Source organism: Panthera leo, chromosome C1 (assembly GCF_018350215.1).
Source record: "Panthera leo isolate Ple1 chromosome C1, P.leo_Ple1_pat1.1, whole genome shotgun sequence".
NCBI lineage: Eukaryota > Metazoa > Chordata > Mammalia > Carnivora > Felidae > Panthera > Panthera leo.
The window spans coordinates 148,030,424-148,052,920 of NC_056686.1; the positions used below are offsets into that span (position 1 = coordinate 148,030,424).

At 34.3% G+C, this 22,497-nt stretch overlaps 1 protein-coding gene across 20 annotated transcripts in view; it reads right to left on the reverse strand.

Annotated features, from left to right (window-relative positions):
• BAZ2B (bromodomain adjacent to zinc finger domain 2B) overlaps positions 1–22,497 on the reverse strand; it is a 434,498-nt gene that overhangs the window by 88,370 nt on the left and 323,631 nt on the right. For 12 of the 20 annotated variants that reach the window (XM_042948879.1, XM_042948881.1, XM_042948880.1 and 9 more), the window contains 7 exons: positions 12,475–12,678; positions 11,538–11,936; positions 5,999–6,602; positions 4,110–4,403; positions 2,859–2,919; positions 1,966–2,074; positions 1,614–1,715 (listed from right to left, as the gene is read on the reverse strand). In XM_042948879.1, the coding sequence (XP_042804813.1) occupies positions 1,614–1,715; positions 1,966–2,074; positions 2,859–2,919; positions 4,110–4,403; positions 5,999–6,602; positions 11,538–11,936; positions 12,475–12,678 (1,773 nt within the window). The remainder of the gene's footprint in view (positions 1–1,613; positions 1,716–1,965; positions 2,075–2,858; positions 2,920–4,109; positions 4,404–5,998; positions 6,603–11,537; positions 11,937–12,474; positions 12,679–22,497) is intronic. The other 8 variants (XM_042948895.1, XM_042948892.1, XM_042948891.1 and 5 more) reach the window with 3 other exon arrangements.

A 22,497-nucleotide genomic window follows, 5' to 3' on the forward strand; every position in this document is an offset into this window, starting at 1 on the left:
ATTTGATAACATGAGCCAAAAGATTAAAGAATGATTCGAATTTTTAAATAAATTATTGTCTTCTAACATTTTTTTGTGACAAGAAACTGATCCAGCATATATGGAAGTGGGTAAAATAACTCCAAAATTCTGAAAATCTGTTTGGTGGCAGATTTAGTTTAAGTTAAACATTTTTTTAAGTTTAAAAAATAAAAAGAGAAAAATTCTAGAATATATTTCAGGAAAGAAGCTAAACCTCAAATAAATCTATTTTGGCATTTTAGAATTACCAGGAAAGAAACAAGTGGACTTGGACATAACTTGTCCCTTAAAAAGTCATGGACAATAATAAAAAATAGGTAATGGGTTGAATGTAAAAGAACACTGTTAGAAACCCTGAGTTCTAGTTATGTCTCTGCCTGGTTGAGACTATGATCCTGGAAAATTCCCCTAATCTTTGAGCTCTCAAAATAAATCTCCTGCAGAATTAGGAAGGCCTTTCTTATTTCTCTAACTATAAAATTAGAGGGTAAGATATGATGGAAAAACTGCCCACTCACACTAGAAAATATTTATTGCCAGAAAAAAATTTCTTTCTGTGCATTATAATGGGCCAAAAGGGAGAAAGATTCAATCAAGAAAGAAAATATCAACTGCAGTTGGCTGAGCAATTTAACCTTTTGAAACATTTTCATGCATATGATCTCATTTAACCTCACCATAATCCTAGGAGGCAGAAGTAAAATTATTATTGCCTTTATTTTGCGGACAAAGAAATTGAGGAAAAGGGGGCATTATTCTGATGTTGTTTGAAATCACAGAACTATTTCATGGGTGAACAAGTATGGTCTCCTCACTCCTTAACTAGGACCTCTTACAATGGAGCCGATAAAGTTAAAGCGAAAAGTTAACCATATGCAGCTGAATCCAAGTAAGAAACAAAAGCAAAACAATAAAGGAAACATATAGGAAATGAAGTCTCTACAGTGGGTTCTTTGTGCTGATTGGTAAGGCTGTATACTTAACTCATAAGCAAAAAGGGAGTTATGGTGATATTTTCAGAAATGTATATAATTAACTAAAAAATTAAATTTCTGTAAAAAGCAGAAATTTTACATCCCTAATATTAAGGAACCTCCCTCCCTCCCTCTGCCCACCCCCCCCACCGTAAAAATGGATCATGTAGCATGGCATAATCAGATGGACAAGATCTTTCAAAAAAACTAAGGCATATTTTTATGCCCTTCTGGACTGACTTCCAACAGCATGTTTTTCCTATTCAAATTAATTTACCTTTCAGTCAGTTTACCTTTCAGGGAACTAATGTTTTCCTATATTTCATGTGAACACGCAGATACTTTTATACCTGTATAAATTATAAAACTGTTGACAAAATTAATAAACAGGAAAAATTTTACTTAAAAAATTTGAAAAAGAAATCTGTTATGTCAAAGCTCCTTGTTACTGGAATACAGTGGATTGAAGCCTTGGTGTGTGTTAACCACAAAGTTATATGTATAGCTGTATGAATTAACTAACAAAAGGCAATGCTCCAGAGTGTAGTGAAATTTACTTCATTTAGGTTATGGTACTACGTTTTGTTTTAAAGACTGTACTTTTTAAAAAGTGGATACCTGCGGTCCATCTCTGGCTTCATAGAAGTCACCCACTCTTATTTTTGCACTGAAGCTGAAATTGTCCCTTGAGATATCCATTATTCCATTTCTGCTGAGATACTGAAAAAATCACATATTTTTCCACTTCAGGTTTTAATAATTACAACCCAGCTTTGATGTATAGCTTTCTTCAGGACACTAATGTTTTGCATATTCTAGCAAGGGGCTATGGGTTTAGAGAAGATCACTTTAGGTTAAGTACATTAGTCTCATACAAGAGAATATTTTCTGAGAAAGGAGAGCACTTTTTCTTTCCCATAAACATGCGTAATAGGCACCAAATGTATGTTATTTGGTGAAAAGTATGTACCTTTATTACTTCAGGGTATTGCCTAAGTTTCTTTCCACATGGAGCATAATACGCTACTTCTCCTTGAAGGCGCCCTCCAAAGTTTCTTATTCTTGTCTCTCTTTGCCAGCTACACATAACAGAAATGAGGGTTATAACATATTTAATTTTAAGAAAGCTTTTTTTAAAAAAAATTAAGAACACATGCTTTTTAGACAGCAGGAAAAATACAAATAAAAGAAATATAAGTCCCTAATCATACGACTCAGATACATTTATCATTATTTTGATTAACTAAGTAATTCAATGAAAAATTAATCAGACCCAATTTACAAATATTAAACTCCATTAAATTTCTTAGAAATCGTTAACTGGTATTACTTTGGGTTTTCAGACCAATTCAGTAATGTGTCAAGGTGTACTGATGTTTTACACCTGAAAAGCTTTAAGTGGAAAGAGTAAAGTGAACTTGGCTCTCTGCTCCTCGGGGATCATGTACTTCTAATGTAAACAGTCTCAGTTCCACCTAAACCATTTTAGCCAAACTCTGGGCAAGTCCCCCCAGTTTTGCCACAGTGGCTTTTACTGTCCTTTAACCCCATCTTCACAAAATCCTCTTATACTCTTAACTGTGTCCCAGCCCTTTGCCAATGACTCTCTCTTGCTTGCTTCTTTTCAGTCCTAGTCCCACCTGACTGTGTGATTCCATTCCAGATGCGCCATACCTAAACACTGCAGTTCGGCTGAATTTCAGTTTTCTAATATATTAACTTCTTTGCCCTTTGCTCTGGCTCTTCTGCTCTAATGAATACCATGCAGTCTATTCAGTTCTTTTACTAACAGCAGAGAGTGAGAAATCAAACATGCACACATATGTGGAGGAAAGGCAACGAGAGAAATCCTACTTTGCATACCCATATTCCAAAGGAATACGCAGCTCGCGCTCATCTGTTACTCTTCGCCTTTTGGAAGTGCCTTCAAGAAAATTCAGCCAGTTAACATAACAGATTAGCTTGTACAGATGATAATTTTTTGATAGTTTTGAAAATTTTCTTTAAATAATATATCTTAATGACTTGAATCATTTAATGTCTTTCTGCAACTTGTAGGTTATTTTTAGATGATTTTCAATAAAACACTGTATCAAATAGAGGCCTTTTTTCCTTCTTTGGTCTGCATGACAGAATAACTGGTCTTTCTAAAGAAAATACAATGGAAGACAAAAATACGTAGCTTTCCTCTCATTTTGTATTTAAAGAAATAGCTAAAGAAGGAGGAAGAAAATAGAAGACAGAGGTTTCAGAAAACCAGATACAGTTGTTTTCTTTGAGAATATGACTTTTTAAGATGCTGAAAAATTTCAACAGCTGGCTCATACACTTAAAAATACTATACATCTATGTTCGTATAAATCCATAGTCAAAACTACTACCAGGTCTTTAAACCTAAGGGACAAATAGGATTATGATTACATGTAAAATTCTTTATAGACAATGACTAAGTTTCACAAATGCAAATACACGCCTCTTAAATTAGCAGACTATCATACTGGACTGTGGCAAATGAAAGCAAAACCAGACATTTGTAAGAAAAGAGTGAAATAAATAAAACAACATGATATTTTACTATATATCTCTATATTTCCTTAGCTACCAAAATAGAAATAAAAAGTCCTTTTGGAATTCATGTAAAAACTTTTAATGAAGACCTCTGGAAGTTTATAAAAGATCAAATAGAAAAAAAAAAAGATGTGGCATGTTAATGAAATAATAATGCTACTCACTAATACAAATGATATTTGGCTATATGTTGGACAGATATGCAATTGTATCTTAAGTAACCAAGTGAGCTCATTTTTATAAAGTACAAAAAAAGTCCAACTATCCATCAAATTCTAAATTCTAGAAGCATAAACTGAATACCAAAGCAGGAAAGTATTCAAAATCAAGAACTGTCATCAATCGTGTTCTTAAATTGGAAACACAGAAAAAAAAAATGGTAATGGGTCATATCCTTTGAAAATACACATGGACCTTTCTTAGCCAACCTCAAATCTAGCTGTCACGCTTGAGTCCAATGAGATCATCCCCAGAAAACTGTATAAATAAGAGTTCTTGCTATGGTTTGACTTCTACTTTACAATAATAAAAATAAAGTATAGGTACCAGAGTGTGGACTTGAAGTAAGTGTGGAAGAAGGTGTGCCAAGAAAAGCAGGTGACTGGGATTCAGAACATAAGGCAGCAGGAGCAGAGCCTGGGGCTTTTGCTATGTGGAGGTTACGAGGTGTTGGGTGAGCAGTGAGACTGATGGAAGGGCTTTTGACAGAGGAAGTTGTTTTATTCAGTTTCATTGACGTTTTCTCTCCTTCAGTATCACTATCTGATTCATCTTGGTCTTTATCATCATCATCATCTTCTTCTGATCCTTCTGTATCTGATTCTGAATTACTATCTGATTCTGGGAAGTAAAAGAAGCATTCGTATATTATAACTAGATAATCACCAACATTTGCAGTTTGTATCTAAATGGGATAGTTTAGGAATCAGAATCTGTGATTGAACTCAACTGAGCAACTTTCCTAAAGACTTAATGTAAAAATTACTATCTAACAATCTATTTGAGTACAATGTATGCAGACTACAAATCCTCAAAATTCATTAAAAGTATCAGCTTTACTCAACTCTTTAATCATAAAACAGTTCTTCTCACATGGCACTATTCACATGATGAGTTCTGCTTAGTGGCTTCAAAATAACTTTTAATTTAATATAGAAACTAAGGTATAGAGGGAATAGAATTGATTATTTAAATTAATAGATTCCAATAGCTTTAGAAGTATACTAGGTTCAGTATGAGGAAGAGAAGTCTGGAACTACCATCATTCTTTCATCTGGACTTTGAGGTAAAAGAAAACCATTTTCTTAGAGATTCTTGACTTTTCAGGCTGCAGTTATTCTATTTAGGTGCACGATTTCATCAGGCTTCACCAAAGACCAGGTTACAGATATAATTATGTGTGATCACTTAATGGTTTAATAATTTAAGTTTGTTCTAGCAATGTAGTTCTATAAAAGTATCTCTTCCTATAGATATATATATTCTACTCCTGGATTAAACTTGATAAACGCAGGCCTGATGCTTGGAATGTATCTTAAAGGTTCCCAGAATAACAGCTTTTGTGGAATCTGCCTATGTTGAAATTTGTTATAAAAACTGTCTTCAAAAGTTATTAATAATGGTAGTCATATTCTATCATGTAAAGTTGTGTTTATGGGAATCCCAGGAAAAAATATTATCAGGAAAAGCTGTTCTTACACTGAGCGACTTTAGATACTTTAAGTTGTATAACTGACTATATTTTCCTATTTATATTGGTAGCTAAAAAATTTACCATTGGACTTGTGGAGGGTCAGTAATAAGTCCAAATATTTTTTATAATATGTATTTCATTTTTGTATTTAAGATTTAAACTATCTTATATTTTATGCTTCCAATCTTCTGTGGAACAAGGAGGAGAGTTAAGGAGAAGAAAAACAGAAAGAAGTTTTAAAAAATACTAGAAAGCGAATTAAAAAATAAAATCAAGGAGTACTCTACTTGTTATTATACAAATTCTGTGTTGCTAATGGACAATCATAGGGATTTAGGTTTTTAGCACTTTCTAAATGACTGTGACTACAATTGTACCTCAGTGAAAATACCTGCTGCAACACTTAAACAGGTAGCAGAAGAGATGAAAAAGAAAAGACAAATGAGTGGTCATGAATTAAATGAAAATTAAGCCAAGTTTGTGATTTCTTAATTCCTGCATCATTTATATTCATTTAAAGTTATTTGTTTAATGTTAAATGAATAACAAAGCTGAGAATTTAACTAGGATTTCCAATTTCAGTTCCTCCTATATTTTACCAGCTCATTACAGAAAGGCACATAGCTGTGGGAAACACAGTGAATGACAATGATTATAAGTCTGTGAACTAAGATCCTCCTTAAAATGTTTTGGTTCAGATAGCATTTACAGAAATACTTCAAATTTAAAAATAAAAAATAACCTGATTGGCTGTCATCAGATTCATCATCTTCATCATCTTCCTCATCTTCTTCATCATCTTCTTCTTCATCCTCATTTGAATCTTCAGAATCTTTACTACTGGGAATGTCTGAATCTGTTCCCCTGAACTGTTCCACTAAAGATTTTGCAGGGTGGGGGTGATGCTGTGTTTTCACTGGGTTTACATTATTGCTAACTGCTCTTTCCTTCCCTTGACTATGCAGTATGGGAGAGGCGGAGGGGGTTACAGCTGTCTGACTGCCAGGGGTTCTTCTCCCACCTGTACTCAAATTTACAGGTGAGGAAAAAGGGGTGCTGCTTGGAGTAGCGATGTTTTCATTAATCTTACTCTGCATTTTAGTTTTGGTAGTAAGTGCTAGAGGAGCTTCTTGAATGACACTCTGAATAACTCCATTTGGTTGGTGATTACCTAAAAGTGCATTTGTCAAGAATGGATTAGGGTGGTTGTTTTCTGACGCCTGTTTTGGATGTGCTGGTGAACTAGAGGTTGCTTTCGGATTTGACAAAGCTGCAATAACCTTCTTCAAGCTCTTGGATGACTCTGGTTTCTTTAACTGTGCTGGGAATGTCTGTTTATATTGTTCCTGTGAAAACAAAAGTTAAAAAACAAAACAACAATGTACCATAAAAACAAAGATTACTTGTATTTGCCTTCCATATCTGACAACGGGTACTCATATACAAATTTAAATCATGATATACAAGTGCTTAAAATTAGTGGCAGTGATGACTAGTTGGTTGCTGAAACTTGGCTAGACATAAAATATATTTAAAATTCAGTTAGTCTTTGTCCCTTCAAAATATAGGTTTCCCCTCTCTCATTACTATGGTCCCCTGTGTCTCAATAATCTAAATTTGAAATGCTGAAAACATCTTTTACTTTTCTTTCTTCCAAGTCAGCCATATTCCTATGTCTTTTGGACTCTTTCATCAGAATATTGCTCATACATAAGCCATACCATCATTTCTTCCCACACAACTCCCAACATATGCTATATCCTCATGTCATTTTTATCTTAATTTAAACTATTTTAGCACCTTGGTCAAAAGCTTTAGTGTCTCCTCTGTCACTGACAACTTTGTAAGGCCTAAATACTTAATTTTGAGCCTCAAGTTACTTTTCAAATTATAACTTTCTAGTCAAACTGTACTATTTGCCATGCCCTGTTCATGTCATACTTCCACCACCTCCGCATTTTGCTATAATCCTTTTCTCTGTGTGAAACGTCCTCCTCTTCTAAATCGCAAGCTGACAAAATCTTGCTCATCCTTCAAAATCCATCCCAAAATGCTTTCCATGTTTGTTCCAGCCAGAAGCACTCATGACTTCTATCCTTTGAACCCCATTACCTCTTATTTGTTACCGGATACTACCTGCAGTATGCATGATATGAAGCTGCTGGGATTGCTGGCTCAACATTGTGTGGAGTCTACCTTGGAGTCCCTTTAGCACATTAACATTAGAAAGAGTATAATAAAACAGTTTAGAAAAAGTACACTTTACCTGGAAAAAAACGATTTGTAAACCATTAAGCTATAAAATTTACATCTGTAAATAAGAAATAAAAACTTATTTGGCTCTCAGAATCTTGATAAGAATAAAACCACATGAACTTTATTAAATTTGTATAATTAAAATAGTACTTAAGTAGAGGGGCGCCTGGGTGGCTCAGTCGGTTAAACGTCCGACTTCGGCTCAGGTCATGATCTCACGGTTCGTGGGTTCGAGCTCCGTGTCGGGCTCTGTGCTGACAGCTCAGAGCCTGGAGCCTGCCTCAGATTCTGTGTCTCCCTCTCTCTCTGCTCCTCCCCCACTCATGATCTGTCTCTCTCTCAAAAATTAAATAAACATTTAAAAAAAATTAAAAAACTTAAGTAGAATGATTAAAGTATTTTAAGTCTAGTGTTGAATTTCAGAAGGTCAAAGTCTGTAACGAAAATGGTTGCCTTAGAATTAAAATCGGTAGCACTGTCAGCATTGAACCTGGGCTCTGAACATTCTAGCCAGCAAAAATTTGTGGTGGGCATTTCAGAGTATAAATGCAGATGGAATGCAATATAGAATAATGTATTAAATCTTTTACAGCAGCAGTGCTAGTAAGCAGTATGCAATTCCTACATAAACTTCTTTATCTTATTTAATATCCTCACTGTATTAGTTTAGAAAATTAAGTTAATTCTTTGTAAACAAAGACTGTCACATAATATTCATACCTAAGGCGATGCTTCACAAAAAGAACATGCTTAATTAGCATTTATTCAGTGATTAAATATGGGAAGTTATACTAAATTGCATTTACCTTTTAAAAATAACTTCATGGCAAAATTCTTGTATAAAATACATTATGTAAAAATGCATTAATATACTTAATTTTACTTAATAGTTTCAATATAAAAATATTGTATATTATATATAAGTATTTATATGTACTGAGATTTCAGCTGAAAAATTTAGTATGTTTTCATTTCTTAGAACAAAATTATGTCATATAATCATTTTGCACTCTTTTTTTATAGGTAGTAAATTTTCCTTCTAAACATAGGATCAAAACAGTCATGAAAACAAAACCTTGTCCTTTAGTTTTATATTTTAATTTTCTGAAATTCATTTTGACTTAATTCTAAAGAATCACTTTCCATATATTGACACCTGAAGGTTTTCAAAAAAACCCCAAAGATCACTGTATTTCACCCTAAGACTTGTATCAGTTACTCTTTTAAAGCAAACATGTTGTCCTTTTTGATACTAGAGGTGGTACATAAAAAGGGAAGGGGGGGGAATTGAGAACTGCACAACAGCAAATGTCTTGCTGCTTTAAGACAGCCACTTAGATGACGAGAGTATGGGAAGGCAGGTTTGAAGCTCTGTGCTTCCTCCAAGTTTTTGCTCCCCCAGCCCTTACCTGAGTCTGCAGTCCACAAAATAAATAAATAAATAAATAAATAAATAAATAAATAAATAAATAAATAAATAAATATAAAAATAAAAATAAAAATAAAAAATCTAAGCAAAACTTGATAAAGAATATTCACTACTGGTATCTATATCCAATTAATGTATATTGATTTGAATTAAATGTCTATATTATAAGGGTATAGAAAGAGCCAATGATTAAATAATACTAAAAAAAAATCATAGACTAGTAGGGGAGGCAGATACATGGCAGGTAACATGAAATAATTGAGACTATCATAGGAATAAACCAAAATTCTGTATGTTAGACTGTCATATAAAGAAAGAGAGCTGATGTAAGAAAAATATTTATAAAATACCCTTTAACTCAATGCTAGGTACCAAGAAAAAGTACACAAAGTCATTTAGAGTTGAGTCTAATATGAATGTCCATTCACATAAAATATTTCCCATGAACTACAATTATCAGTTCAGAAACACCACATTGTTTCATCTTAATCATGGGCTTGGTTTAAGAATGACCTTAAGAATGACCTTGGTTTAAAATCCTTCTGTTCTTTAATTGTTATGCAATGTTAGTGAGGGATTTAATCTCTCTAAGCTTTAGTTTCTTTACCTCACACAATTTTGTAAGCATCACATAAGATCATATGTGTAGGAAGTCTGGCTTGGCCACATTTATTAAGCAAGTGTTTAATAAGTGACTTCTAACAGGCAGTCATATAAAATTCTTTAAATAAGAAACATTTAAGAAACTCTTTGAAAATTAAGAAACCTTTCAAAATACAAATAACTCCTAATATGCTCTATAATTTATCTTAAAGTAGGATACACATTAATTAAAAATTAAAATAACCCAAACAGTGTAAATTTTAGTTTGCTTAATTTACTCATAGGCAATAATGTGATGCCAGAAATAATACCTCCTTCTGATTGAGCATCACAAATTATCATATGCATGATATTATACCATTGGTCATTCTGTTTAGATCAGTGGTTTTCAAATCTGGCTATACATTTGAAAGCTTTTGATATGTGCAATACCTTGGTCTCAACAGACTAAGAGATTCTGATTTAATTCTTCTAAGGTATTATTCCTTTTTTTAAAGTTTTCCAAGTAATTCTAATGTATCCTTAGGCTTGAGAACTATGCATTTAGATTCTCAACAAAGCCTGATTTGTTCACGTAATTTTACTTTGACCCTGTTCTTAAATTCTTCTCAGTGCAGTAAGAGTTAATGGACAAGGACATTGTAACTTTTTTGAGAAAGGCAGCTATCACAGAGGTTAAGAACAAGGATTCTAGTACTACTGCTTAGATCTGAATTTTAACTCTGTCACTAACTAGCAGTGTGATCTTGGGAGAGTTATTTTTTATGAATCTCAATTTGATTATCTGTAAATGGGCATTATAATATTAGTAGCATTTACAGATGTTAGTGTCCAATGAGTAAATGCATATTCAGCACTTAAAACAACAGCTGGCAAACAGCAAGAGCTTTACAAGTTATCTAATGGGATTAAGAGGTCTAATGATAATTTTTGTAATCAAAAGACAGGATACTTTGTTCAAACATAATATTTTGTCTCTACTCTGGATTGGTTCTAGAATAAAAGGCACTGGTCATTTAATTACTAGAATTCTACTAGACATATGAATGTAGACTATGTAGAAATATAAAATCAATAGCAAGAAAATAAAGATGAAAAAATTCTCTGATTATTGGTTCTGGTATTTGTATAAATAAAAATTACTCAAAATATTTTATATTTCATATAGTTGAGTCTAATGTGAATGTCCATTCACATGAAATATTTCCCATGAACTACCATTATCATTTCAGAAACACCAAATTATTTCATCTTAATCATGGGATTTGATACAAGAATGATCTTGGTTTAAAATCCTTCTGCTCTTTACTTGTTATTTAGAACAAGTAAAGACTCAGTCAGGTGAGTGTCCGACTTCAGCTCAGGTCATGATCTCACAGTTCCTGAGTTTGAGCCCTGCATCATGCTCTCTGCAGTCAGTGCAGAGCCTGCTTGAGATCTTCTGTCCTCCTCTCTCTTTGCCCCTCCCCACTTGGGCAGTCAACCGTTCTCTCTCTCTCTCAAAAATAAATAAACATTAAAATAAATGATTCTTCATAAAATCATTCGTTCTCTCTCTCTCTTAAAAATAAATAACATTAAAATAAGTGATTCTTCATAAAGGATTTTTATGTTTGTGGTTGATAAGGTATAGGGCTACAGAGGTAAATGACTCAAGTTCATTTCTTTAAAGAAGAATATATTGATATTAGAAAAAAAGGACATTGATCTTAAAGAAAAGTAATTTGGAGTATATCTTATTCAAATGTATTTCTCCCCTTTCTGCTAAATCATTAAACCTCAGGAAAAATGACACGATTGTGTGCCAAAAATACATTAAGCAGATGTATATGTAAATATAAAATCAGAGAAATCTGATGTGCATATGCTATTCCTGGTAACTAATAAAGTATGAAAATAAGAGTAGAATTTCATTTAAACTAGCATATTGTAAGACTATGTAAAAGCTCTTTTTCTAATAATAAAATTATTTTATAAATAATTTTTAACTCACCCGTTTGGATCGCATTTCACTGGTCAAAGGACTAGATTCTTCAGAGGTATTTTTATTCCCTGCTTTAAGTACATCAGGAGAAGAAGGAACTATGAGTTTCATGTAAGTTTCCTTTTTGGCTTGATTTACCAAAGATAAAGGTTTCACATTGGACACCAATCCCGTAGACTGTATTACACTTGTGTGTTTGTTCACAGATTCCTCCTTTGCCTGAGAGCTTTGGAAAATATATGGAAGCTGCTGTGACAAAACCTGAGGCTGCTTCTGCTGGGATTGGAATGATGGGTGAGTCTGGGACTCAGACACAAGAGGTAATGGCTGCTGTATTCTTTTTTCCTGGGCTTTTTCAGTTGCTTTCTGTCCATCTGCTTTTGGGTCTGATATACCATGTAATAGCACCTGTAAATAAAAATAAAAAAGCAACTTCTCAATATCTATTAAAACAAAGAACATCAAGCAGTTGAAGAAAAAGGGTACTTTAAAAAGTTTTTTGGGGCGCCTGGGTGGCTCAGTCGGTTGAGCGTCCAACTTCGGCTCAGGTCATGATCTCTTGGCTTGTGAGTTCGGGCCCCGCCTCGGGCTCTGTGCTGACAGCTCAGAGCCTGGAACCTCTTCAGATTCTGTGTCTTTCTCTCTCTGTCTCTGCCCCTCCCCCGCTCACACTCTGTCTCTCTCTGTCTCTCAAAAATAAATAAACATTAAAAAAAAAAATTAAAAAGTTTTTCTAGTGACTTTAGATAGATATATAAAGCTCACTAAAAAAATACACCAAATGTCCCTTTAAAAATGTTTCTCCATCTCCTATTCTTTCTTGTGCAAATATAAGAACTAACAGCAATGATTAACTTTAAACTTTAGGGACTCTGACAGTCAAGATAAAGCAGTTAATTCCTAAATATGCATAATGTGTGGATACTGCCAATGAAACTGTTTATACCTGGTTGTTACTTTTATGCTGTGCTTCGCTCTCTGAATCAGAATCATCATCTTCACTTTCTTCAATACTTTGATCTTCTTCTTCTTCATCTTCCTCTAGATCATCTGAATCACTACTACTAATGCCTTCACTTGAGGTGTCTGATGATGTACCCGAATCACTATCACTGTTGCTAGAACTTTCCATAGCTTTCTTCCTTGGTTTCTGGATAAAGACAAATTTTTAGCAAGACTTCATTTTTGGAAAAAATTCAAAGTTCAGTAAGAGCTATGATTTTTAATTTTCAAGTGGTATTTCAATTTCAAAATATCACTTTAGAAAAAAGGAAAAAGTCACATGTTGTAAGGGCAATTATTCAATAAATGAATCCAAGTAACTTATCTGATAGGAATTCTCCAATAAAAAATACAGGCTCTGCATGTACGGGATATTAGAAACATCTAGCATATATATAGATCTATTCATATGATGGCCATGCTTCAAAATGTATGACAGATTAAAAAGAGAAATTTACAAAATAATAATTCCAATTATTGTAAGGGTTACAGACACTGAAGTTTCTATTTAGCTTTAGTCTTCTTTTTTATGCAGATGGTGAGTCAGTAGCCAAATATTTACATATAACATGCCAAACATACCCTTCCAGGTGCTGGACAACAATGATGTTTAAGACAGAGCCCTTGCCTTCAAGAAACTTACATTCTAGTGCTGGCGGTGGTAGAATAAATAAAGGACTAATATAAAAGCAAAAAAATTCCATATAGTAGTAAGTACTGTAGAGAAAATAAAATAGGTAGCAAAAGACTTAGGGAGCTGCTCTAGCAAGGAATTTAATTTTTGTATTTCACTTCACAAAAGATAGAAAATATGATAAAGACATTAATTTCTGGAACCTTTAAGGCTCTACAGGAAGAAGAAAATCCAAAATTGATACAAAGTGACATTAGGTCACATTAAAAAAGTTTTGTGTTTAAAGGACAGACAATGGTAGTGCATAAAAAGGAGGGAAAATCATGACATGAATTATAACTAAACAACTATATAACAATGGAAAAGTTAAAAGTCTGCCAACAGGAAGACTGAAAAGAAGAAATATTAACAAGGTACAGGAATAGATTGAGTATAATTCAAAGTTACATAGGAACATTTCAGTAGGATTTGCTGATAGATAAAATAAAGAAAAAATATAGAAAAATCAGCAATAAATTACAAAAGTAATGAATTACAAAAGTTATGGTCTTAACGGAAATATACTCTGTCATGACTAATGAGTCTGGGGAATGAAAGACAATAATACACTTCCACAAAAAGAAGCCAGGATGAAGTGATAGTTATAGACTGCAAATTAGGACTCTTTCCTTTTTGCTTTCTGAAATTTAAGTTAAATAAAATAAAATGCATATGAGTGAAGAGAGTCACTCCTGTTGAGGTATTCTGCATGCAATGATACTCTGTATTAACTGCTCCAAATTAGCAACCATAATGCTTCCTCTGGAAATACAATAAGCCAAATACTGGCTACCATTATTCCTTGAACTATCTCTTTCCCTCAGAGTAAAGCAAGAGTGATGAGAAATAATGTGGGTAACACGGAATGAAAAAGACCAAAGTAGAGATTAAAGGGAAACAATAGTAATATAGAAAAATTAAGTCTACCATTTATTTGGCAGAGAAACAGCTTCTTCATTGTAACCAAAATCTATTAGGGGTTTCTAAGCATGTATAGCAAGATTATGAAAATCATGGAGTCTAAACAGAAGTTATCACTTTGCGTTTTACTAGAGGCTAAGAAAGGAAAGGAAAAAGTGAGATACAGTAATTTACCAGAGAAAAATAAACTCCTATTCCAATACCCAAGTAATCTGTATAGTTTTTAATTTAAAGGTGGCACAAGAAAGGGAGTCTACATGCCTCAAGAGTGGGTCTAGAGGTGTGGGTTCTAAAGTTTTAATGTGCAAAATATTTACTTGCTGAACTTGCAACAACCAGCAGATTCCGGAGTCCCAATTCCAAACAGGACACAGGGATCTACATTAACAAGCACTTTAATGTGATTCTGGTGCAGGTGGTCTTCGCAGACCATACACTGACAGTATACAAAGAGTCTGTGCCTCTATAATGAAACAAATTTAGTCCCCATATTAAAAAAATATATAGAAGTTAATAGACAAGTCGAGGTATTAGAGGAAAAGAAAAAATAAGTTTCAGTACTATCAATTTCATCTCCTTAATCTCTATTACGTGTGTGTGTGTGTGTGTGTGTGTGTGTGTGTGTCTTTTGTAGTCACACACAATTAAGTACACAATTAAGTAGTAAGTCTCTTTCCTGTCACTTAAACATTTTAAAAACGAATCTTCTTAGGTTATCAAAAAGTGATCAAAAAAGAGCTTATTAACCACCATTCACACCCTATTCCAAGCTAGGAAAGCTTTTAAGAATCCTCTCCTTGAACTTTCATTTCATTGTATACTTCTTTCTTTCAATAACAAAACAAATTCAAGGCTATTATGTACCAGACATAGTTGCTCTAGTCTCTGGTGATACAAGGGTATGACAGCAACTCTGCCCTAGTGGTCACAGGGAGAACAGAATCAACAAACAATATAATTAGGTGTTTTTAGTGATATATACCACAACTAAAATAGGATTCTTGGATTGATTGTGTGTGCTGGGGGTGAGGATGGGCATAAAGATTTAGATGCAGTTATCAGGTAAGACCGTTTTGAGCTGAGACCTAAATGGAGAGTGAGAGACACTCACATGAAGATAAAAGTAGAGCCTTTCAACACAGGGGAAAGACCAAAGGCAACAGCCATGAAATAAGTTTGATATGTTCAAAGACCTGGAAAGGTCAGCTATCAGTTATAGCACAGGAAGCCAGAGAGAGAAAGAGCCACAGGAAACAAGGTTGAATGGACTGGCAGGGGTCAGATCATATGGGGTCTTATAAGACTTGACAAGGATTTTAGTCTGAGGGGGATAGGAAACACTGGAAGGAGTGATAACATAAAATTATTTTAAAACCACAAAAACTCACTTATGTTTTTAAGAAGACTGTCTGCATGTAAAAAGTAGCTTGTTACTGACTTGTAATAGCAGGAGTGGAACTTATTTAAACTTGAATTGTTTTATTCCCCCCCCCCCCCAACAGGCTATATATGTATTTTAGTCTGTGACTTATATTGTTTAATTTGAAATATCTACATTTATTCTAAATAATCACACATTCTATATGAGGGAATTGGACTTAATGATTGTCAATGAACACTACTGACATAGCAACTCCCAGAAGGAATTATTGAAATTAGCTGAAGAACATTTTTTCAAACTACACATGAAAAAGGTTACCGAAGCAATGTTTAAAAAGCTTTTAAAAAGGAAAAACACTGGGCAAAACAAATATATAAAATTTTCTTCCTTAGTTCCAATGTCCTTCATTCCCATTTTACTTGACAACCTACTACCACAAATTCATGCCAGACAATGACTTACCCAGAGGAAGAAGCGCTCTTTTTCTGAAATTTTAAGTTCTAGTATCCCTCACTTTGATAACCAACCTCTCTCTAGTGTCATTTCAACATAGATGCCTATAGACACCACCACGGTACCTCAGAATCCAACACTTTATATCATTAAAAAAGTGCCCCTGTAAGTTTTTACTACTTGCTACAGGAAATATTTTTTACTTTAATAGCACCGATTTTGCTTAGAAATGTCGATGTAGATTCCTTACTAAAGCTAAGGACAGAATCTATTTCATACGTATGCTGCTAAAGTCTTGCTCAATGCCTTGTATACCGTGGAAGCACTGGAGAGTACAGATGTTATTAGATTTTAGCACTATTTCTAAGAGGTACATTCCATCCCCAAACAGCAGAAAACACATTCTTTTAAGCACATGTGGAACATTCTCCAGGATAGATCACGTTAGCCCATAAAAGAAGCCTCTATAAATTCCAAAAGACTAAAATCATATCATGCATCTTTTCCAACCACAATGTATGAAACTAGAAACCAAACACAAGAAAAAATTGGAAAGCACACAACTACATGAAGTCTAAATAACACACTACAAAACAATGAATAGATCAACTAAGAAATCAGAGGGGAAATCAAAAAATATATGGAGGCAAATGAAAATATAACAGTCCCAAATCTTTGGGATGCAGCAAAAGCTGTTCAAGAAGGAAGTTTATAGCAATACAGGTATACCTAAAGGAACAAGAAAATCTCAAATAAACAATCTAAACTTGCAACCAAAAGTAAAAAGAAAAAGAACAAAGCTCAAAGCCAGTAAAAGAACAAAAATAATAAAGATTGGAGCAGAAATAAATGAGAGAGATTGGAGCAGAAATAAATGAAAGAGACTAAAAGAACCAGGAGCTGGTTCTTTGAAAAAATAAAAAAAAATTGATAAACCTTTAAGCCAGACTCATCAAGAAATTAAGACAGGACTCAAATAAATAAAATCAGAAATGAAAGATGAGAAATAATAACTGGTATCACAGAAATACAACGGATTATAAAAGAATACTCTGAAAAATTACATGCCGACAAACTGGACAACCCAGAAGAAATGGATAAATTCCCAGAAACATATAATCTTACAAAACTAAATCAAGAATAAATAGAAAATTTGAAGAGATCAATTACTAGTCATGAAACTGAATCAATAATCAAAAGCTCCCAACGAACGCCAGATGGCTTCACAGGTGAATTCTACCAAACTCTTAAAGAAGAGATACTTACTTTTTGCAAACTCTTCCAATAAATAGAAGAGGAAGGAAAGCTTCCAAGTTCATTCTATGAGACCAACATTATCCTGATACCGAAACCAGATAAAGACATTACAAAAAGGAAAAAAAAAAAAAAAAAAAAAAAAAGGAAGCTACAGGCCAATATCTCTGATGAACATTACAAAAATCCTCAACAAAATACTAGCAAACTGAATCAAAAAAAAGTCACTCACCACAATCAAGTGGGATTTACTCCAGAAATGCAAGGGTGGTTCAATATTCACAAATCAATGTGATACATCATATTAATAAGAAAAAAGATAGAAAACATTTGATCATCTCAGTAGACCCATAATAGTATTTGACAAAGTACAACACTCATTCATGATAAACTATCAACAAAGTAAGTTTACAGGGAACATATCCCAACATAATAAAGGCCATATATGAAAACCCCACAGCTAACATCATATTTAATCATGAAAAACTGAGAGCTTTTCCTCTAAGATTAGGACCAAGACAAGGATGTCCATCCTTACCACTTTTATAATGGAAGTCCTGGTACATAGTACTAGAAGTCCTGGCCACAGCAATTACCGAAGGGGGGAAAATACATAAAAGGCATCCAAATTGGTAAAACTTCTTCCTTATTTGCAGTTGACAGGATACTATATATAGAAAATCCTAAAGACTCTACCAACAAACTACTAGAACAGATTAATGAACTCAGTAAAGTTGCAAGATACAAAATTAATCTACAGAAATCTGTTGCATTTCTATACACTAACAATGAAGTAGCAGGAAGAAAAATTAAGAAAACAATTCCACTTACAATTGCACCAAAATAATAAAATACCTAAAAATAAACCAAGGAGGTGAAAGACCTGTATATGGAAACTACAAAACATTGATGAAAGAAACTGAAAAGGACACAAGCAAATACAAATATATTCCATGCTCATGGACTGGAAGAACTGATATTATTAAAATGTCCATATTACCTATAGCTGTCTACAGATTTAATGCAATCTCTATCGAAATATCAACAACATTTTTCACAGAATTAGAATACTACTAAATTTGTATGGAACCACAGGAGATTCTGAATAGCCAAACTAATCTTGAAAAAGAAGAACAAAGCTGGAGTATCACAATCCCAGATTTCAAGATGTACTACAAAGCTGTAGTAAACAAAACAGTGTGGTACTGGGGCACCCGGATGACTCCATCAATTAAGTATCTGACTTGATTTTGGCTCAGGTCATGATCTCATGGCTGTGAGGCCTTATATTGGGCTCCCTGCTGGGCATGAAGCCTGCTTAACATTCTCTCTCTCCCTCTTCCTCTGCCCCTCCTTGCTCATGCTCTCGCTCTCTCTAAAAAACAAAATGAAACAAAACAAAACAACAACACAACAACAAAAACTAAACAGAACCGGAGTGCTACAGGCAAAAAATAGACACATAGCCCAACAGAATAGAATAAAAAGCCTGAAATAAACATACTTTTATGGTCAATTGATCTACAACAAAGGAGGCAAGAAAATACAATGGGTAAGAGATAATCTCTTCAACAAATGGTGCTGGGAAAATAGGACACTTACAAGCAAAAGAATAAAACAAGACCACTTTCTTGTACCATGCACAAAAATAAACTCAATAAAGGTCTAAATATGAGACATGAAACCATAAAACTTCTAGAAGAAAACACAGGCAGTAGTTTCTTAGACATCAGCCATAGAAACATTTTTCTATCTGTGTCTCCTCAGGTAAGGGAAACAAAAGCAAAATTAAACTACTAGGACTTTATCAAGTAAAAAGATTTTGCAACAGTGAAAGAAACCATCAACAAAACAAAAAAGGCAACCTGCTGAATGGGAGAAGATAGTTACTCATGGTACATCTGATAAGGGGTTCATAGCCAAAATATATAAAAAACTTAATACAACTCAATGCTAAAAAAAACCCAAATAATTTGATTTAAAAATGGGTAGGGGACCTGAATAGACATTTCTCCAAAGAAGACATACAGACGGCCAACAGACAGATTAAAAGGTACTCAACATCACTCATCACTCATCAGAGAAATGCAAATCAAATCCACAACAAATTATCACCTTACACTAGTCAAAATGGCTAAAATCAAAAATAAAAGAAATAAGATGTGCTGGCAAGGCCATATAGAAAAAAACCTCATGCATTATTGGTGGGAATATAAATTGGTACAGCCACTCTGGAAAACAGCATGGAGTTAAAATATAATTACTATATGATTCAGTAAGTGCACTACTGGGTATTATCCAAAGAAAATGAAAGTGCTAATTCAACAAGGTATATGCACCCCTATGTTTATTCAGCATTATTTACAATAGCCAAGATATGGAAGCAACTCAAGTGTTCATCAATATATGAATGGATAAGAAGATGTGATGTATATATTACAGTAGATATTATTCAGCCATAAAAAAGAATGAGATTTTGCTACTTGCCACAACATGGATAGAGCTAGAGAGTATCATGCTAAGTGAAATCAGTCAGAAAAAGACAAATATCATATGATTTCAGTCATATATGGAATTTAAGAAACAAAACAAATGAACAAAGAAAAGAAGAGAGAAATTTAAAAATCTACTCCTAAATACAGAGAACAAATTGGTGGTTGCCAGAAAGCAGATGGGTGGGAGCTGGGTGAAATAGATAAAGGGGATTAAGGGTATCTTTATCCTGATGAGCACTAAGTAATGTATAGAACTGTTGAATCATTACATTGTACATCTGAAACTAATATAACACTGTATGTTAATGATACTTGAATTTAAAAAAGAACATTTCTCCAAAAAGGTGAAAACAGCTTTATTACATATTTTTCAATTAAAAATACTAGTTTTATATGTTAAAAAAAACACTATGGGAGTAAGGAGTGCATGCAGAGAAGGGGGCAGCAGTGTGGACATAGCTCCTTGGAGCTCATACTAATGGGAATGCCCATGAAACAAATCATAAGATGAAGATTGAAGAGCAGTTAAAGAGCAACAGGTAGAGAATATGACCCTGAAACCTGTGTCCCTGGAAGGAAACAACCAAGAGTCTTTTATCACAATTGCTCAGTGGGGTGGCTTAAAAGAGGAAAGAAAATGTTTGTTTGGGGCCTAAGTACAGTTCTGTTGAGTTTTGTGGTGAGTACCATTAGACTTTTGGCTTTGCCATATGACCTTCTCCAGACCTTCATATGTTTTACTTTATTCTGGAAAACATTTATCTTCTGTTGAAAAGGGAACTAAAAGATCTAGAGGAAATATTTCTGTGAAATATTCTGGGCAAAAGGAAAGAAATCTTTGTTTGTTCAATTGATCCTGGAAAACATACGGGGCTTGATGCTGTATTGAAAAAGGACAAAAGAAAATTTTATAAAATAGTTCTTTAATATTAAAGTTGGAACCTGGGAGGCATGTTGAAATCTGAAGATTTAAGGTTGGACCAATATCACCTATATTTTGCTGTGGTGTCAGAACTTCCTAGTCCCCTTGATATTACAGCTGAATGGGTGAAGAAAGTGATGTGTGCACAATCACAAACTGTTGACTCTTCCCCCAGAAACCAGGCCTTGAACGTGGTTTTTATAAAATTTAGAGATGACACCACTCTAGTTATTATCTTTGTTTCCAAAATGTTTGCAGTTGATGCTAAGACTTTAATTCAAAATAAACCAAGACCCCTCACTGAAGAGGAAATACAAATGAGAGCAGACCAAATTCACTAATATGGGTGCACTTACTAGAACTTCCAGATATAATGTGTTAGTTTGTATAGCTCGAGTTATCTCAGCTTACTTGCTTGGATGCATGAAACCTGGACTCAGTGGTTGCCTACCTTTAATAACATGGAAATGTCACAGCTTCCCTGGTATGATATGGAAGAAGAAATCTAAAGGCTTTGAGTAACGAGAATATTGGAGTAAATTTACCATATGCAATCTGCATATCCACCCTACTCCTAATAACATCACTTCTATGGCAGATAAAGTCTAGTCAGAAGGCAGAAAACACATCAGCAATTTGAACAGGGGAATTTTATTATATAGAATTATTAACTAGTGGGATGCCTAGGTGGCTCAGTTACAGGACTGACCACCCAACTCTTGATTTCAGCTCTGATCATGGTCTCACTGTTTGTGGGATTGAGCCCCTCAGCATGCTTTGCACTAACAGTGAGGAGTCTGCTTGGAAATTCTCTCTTACCCACTCTGCCTCTTCCCCACTCATGCTCACATGTGTGCTCTCTCTCTCTCTCTCAAAATAAATAAACTTTAAAAAAAAGAATTATTAACTAGTAACAGAATATGAACTGCTAAGAGAGACAGACCTCTAAAGAATACAAAATAGCAGTGTTTTCACTCATGCGGAATTTGAGAAACTTAACAGAAGCCCATGGAGAAGAGAAGGGGAAAAAATAGTTTCAAATAGAGACAAAGGCAAACCATAAGAGACTCTTAAATACAGAGAACAAACTGGGGGTTGATGGGGAGGGGGCGATGGAAGAGAGGGGAAAATGGGTGACAGGCATTGAGGACTACACTTGTTGGGATGAGCACTGGGTGTTGTATGTAAGCGATGAATCATGGGAATCTACTCCCAAAGCCAAGAGCACACTGTATACACTGTATGTTAGCTAACTTGACAATAAATTATATTTAAAAACAAAACAAAACAAAAGGAAACAATCAGCAAAACTAAAAGGCAACCGACAAAATGGGAGAAGATACTTGCAAACAACCTGTCAGATAAAGGGTTAGTATCCAAAATCTATAAAGAACTTCTCAAATTCAACACCCACAAAACAAATAAACCAGTGAAGAAATGGGCAAAAGAAACGAATAGACACTTCTCCAAAGAAGACATCCAGATGGCCAACCGACACATGAAAAAATGCTCAGCATCACTCATCCTCAGGGAAATACAAATCAAAACCACAATGAGATACCACCTCACACCTGTCAGAATGGCTAACATTAACAACTCAGGGAACAACAGATGTTGGCGAGGATGCGGAGAAAAGAGGATCTCTTTTGCATTGTTGGTGGGAATGCAAGCTGGTGCAGCCACTCTGGAAAACAGTATGGAGGTTCCTTAAAAAACTAAAAGTAGAACTACCCTACAACCCAGCAATCGCACTACTAGGCATTTATCCACGGGATACAGGTGTGCTGTTTCAAAGGGACACATGCACCCCCATGTTTACAGCAGCACTATCAACAATAGCCAAAGCATGGAAAGAGCCCAAATATCCA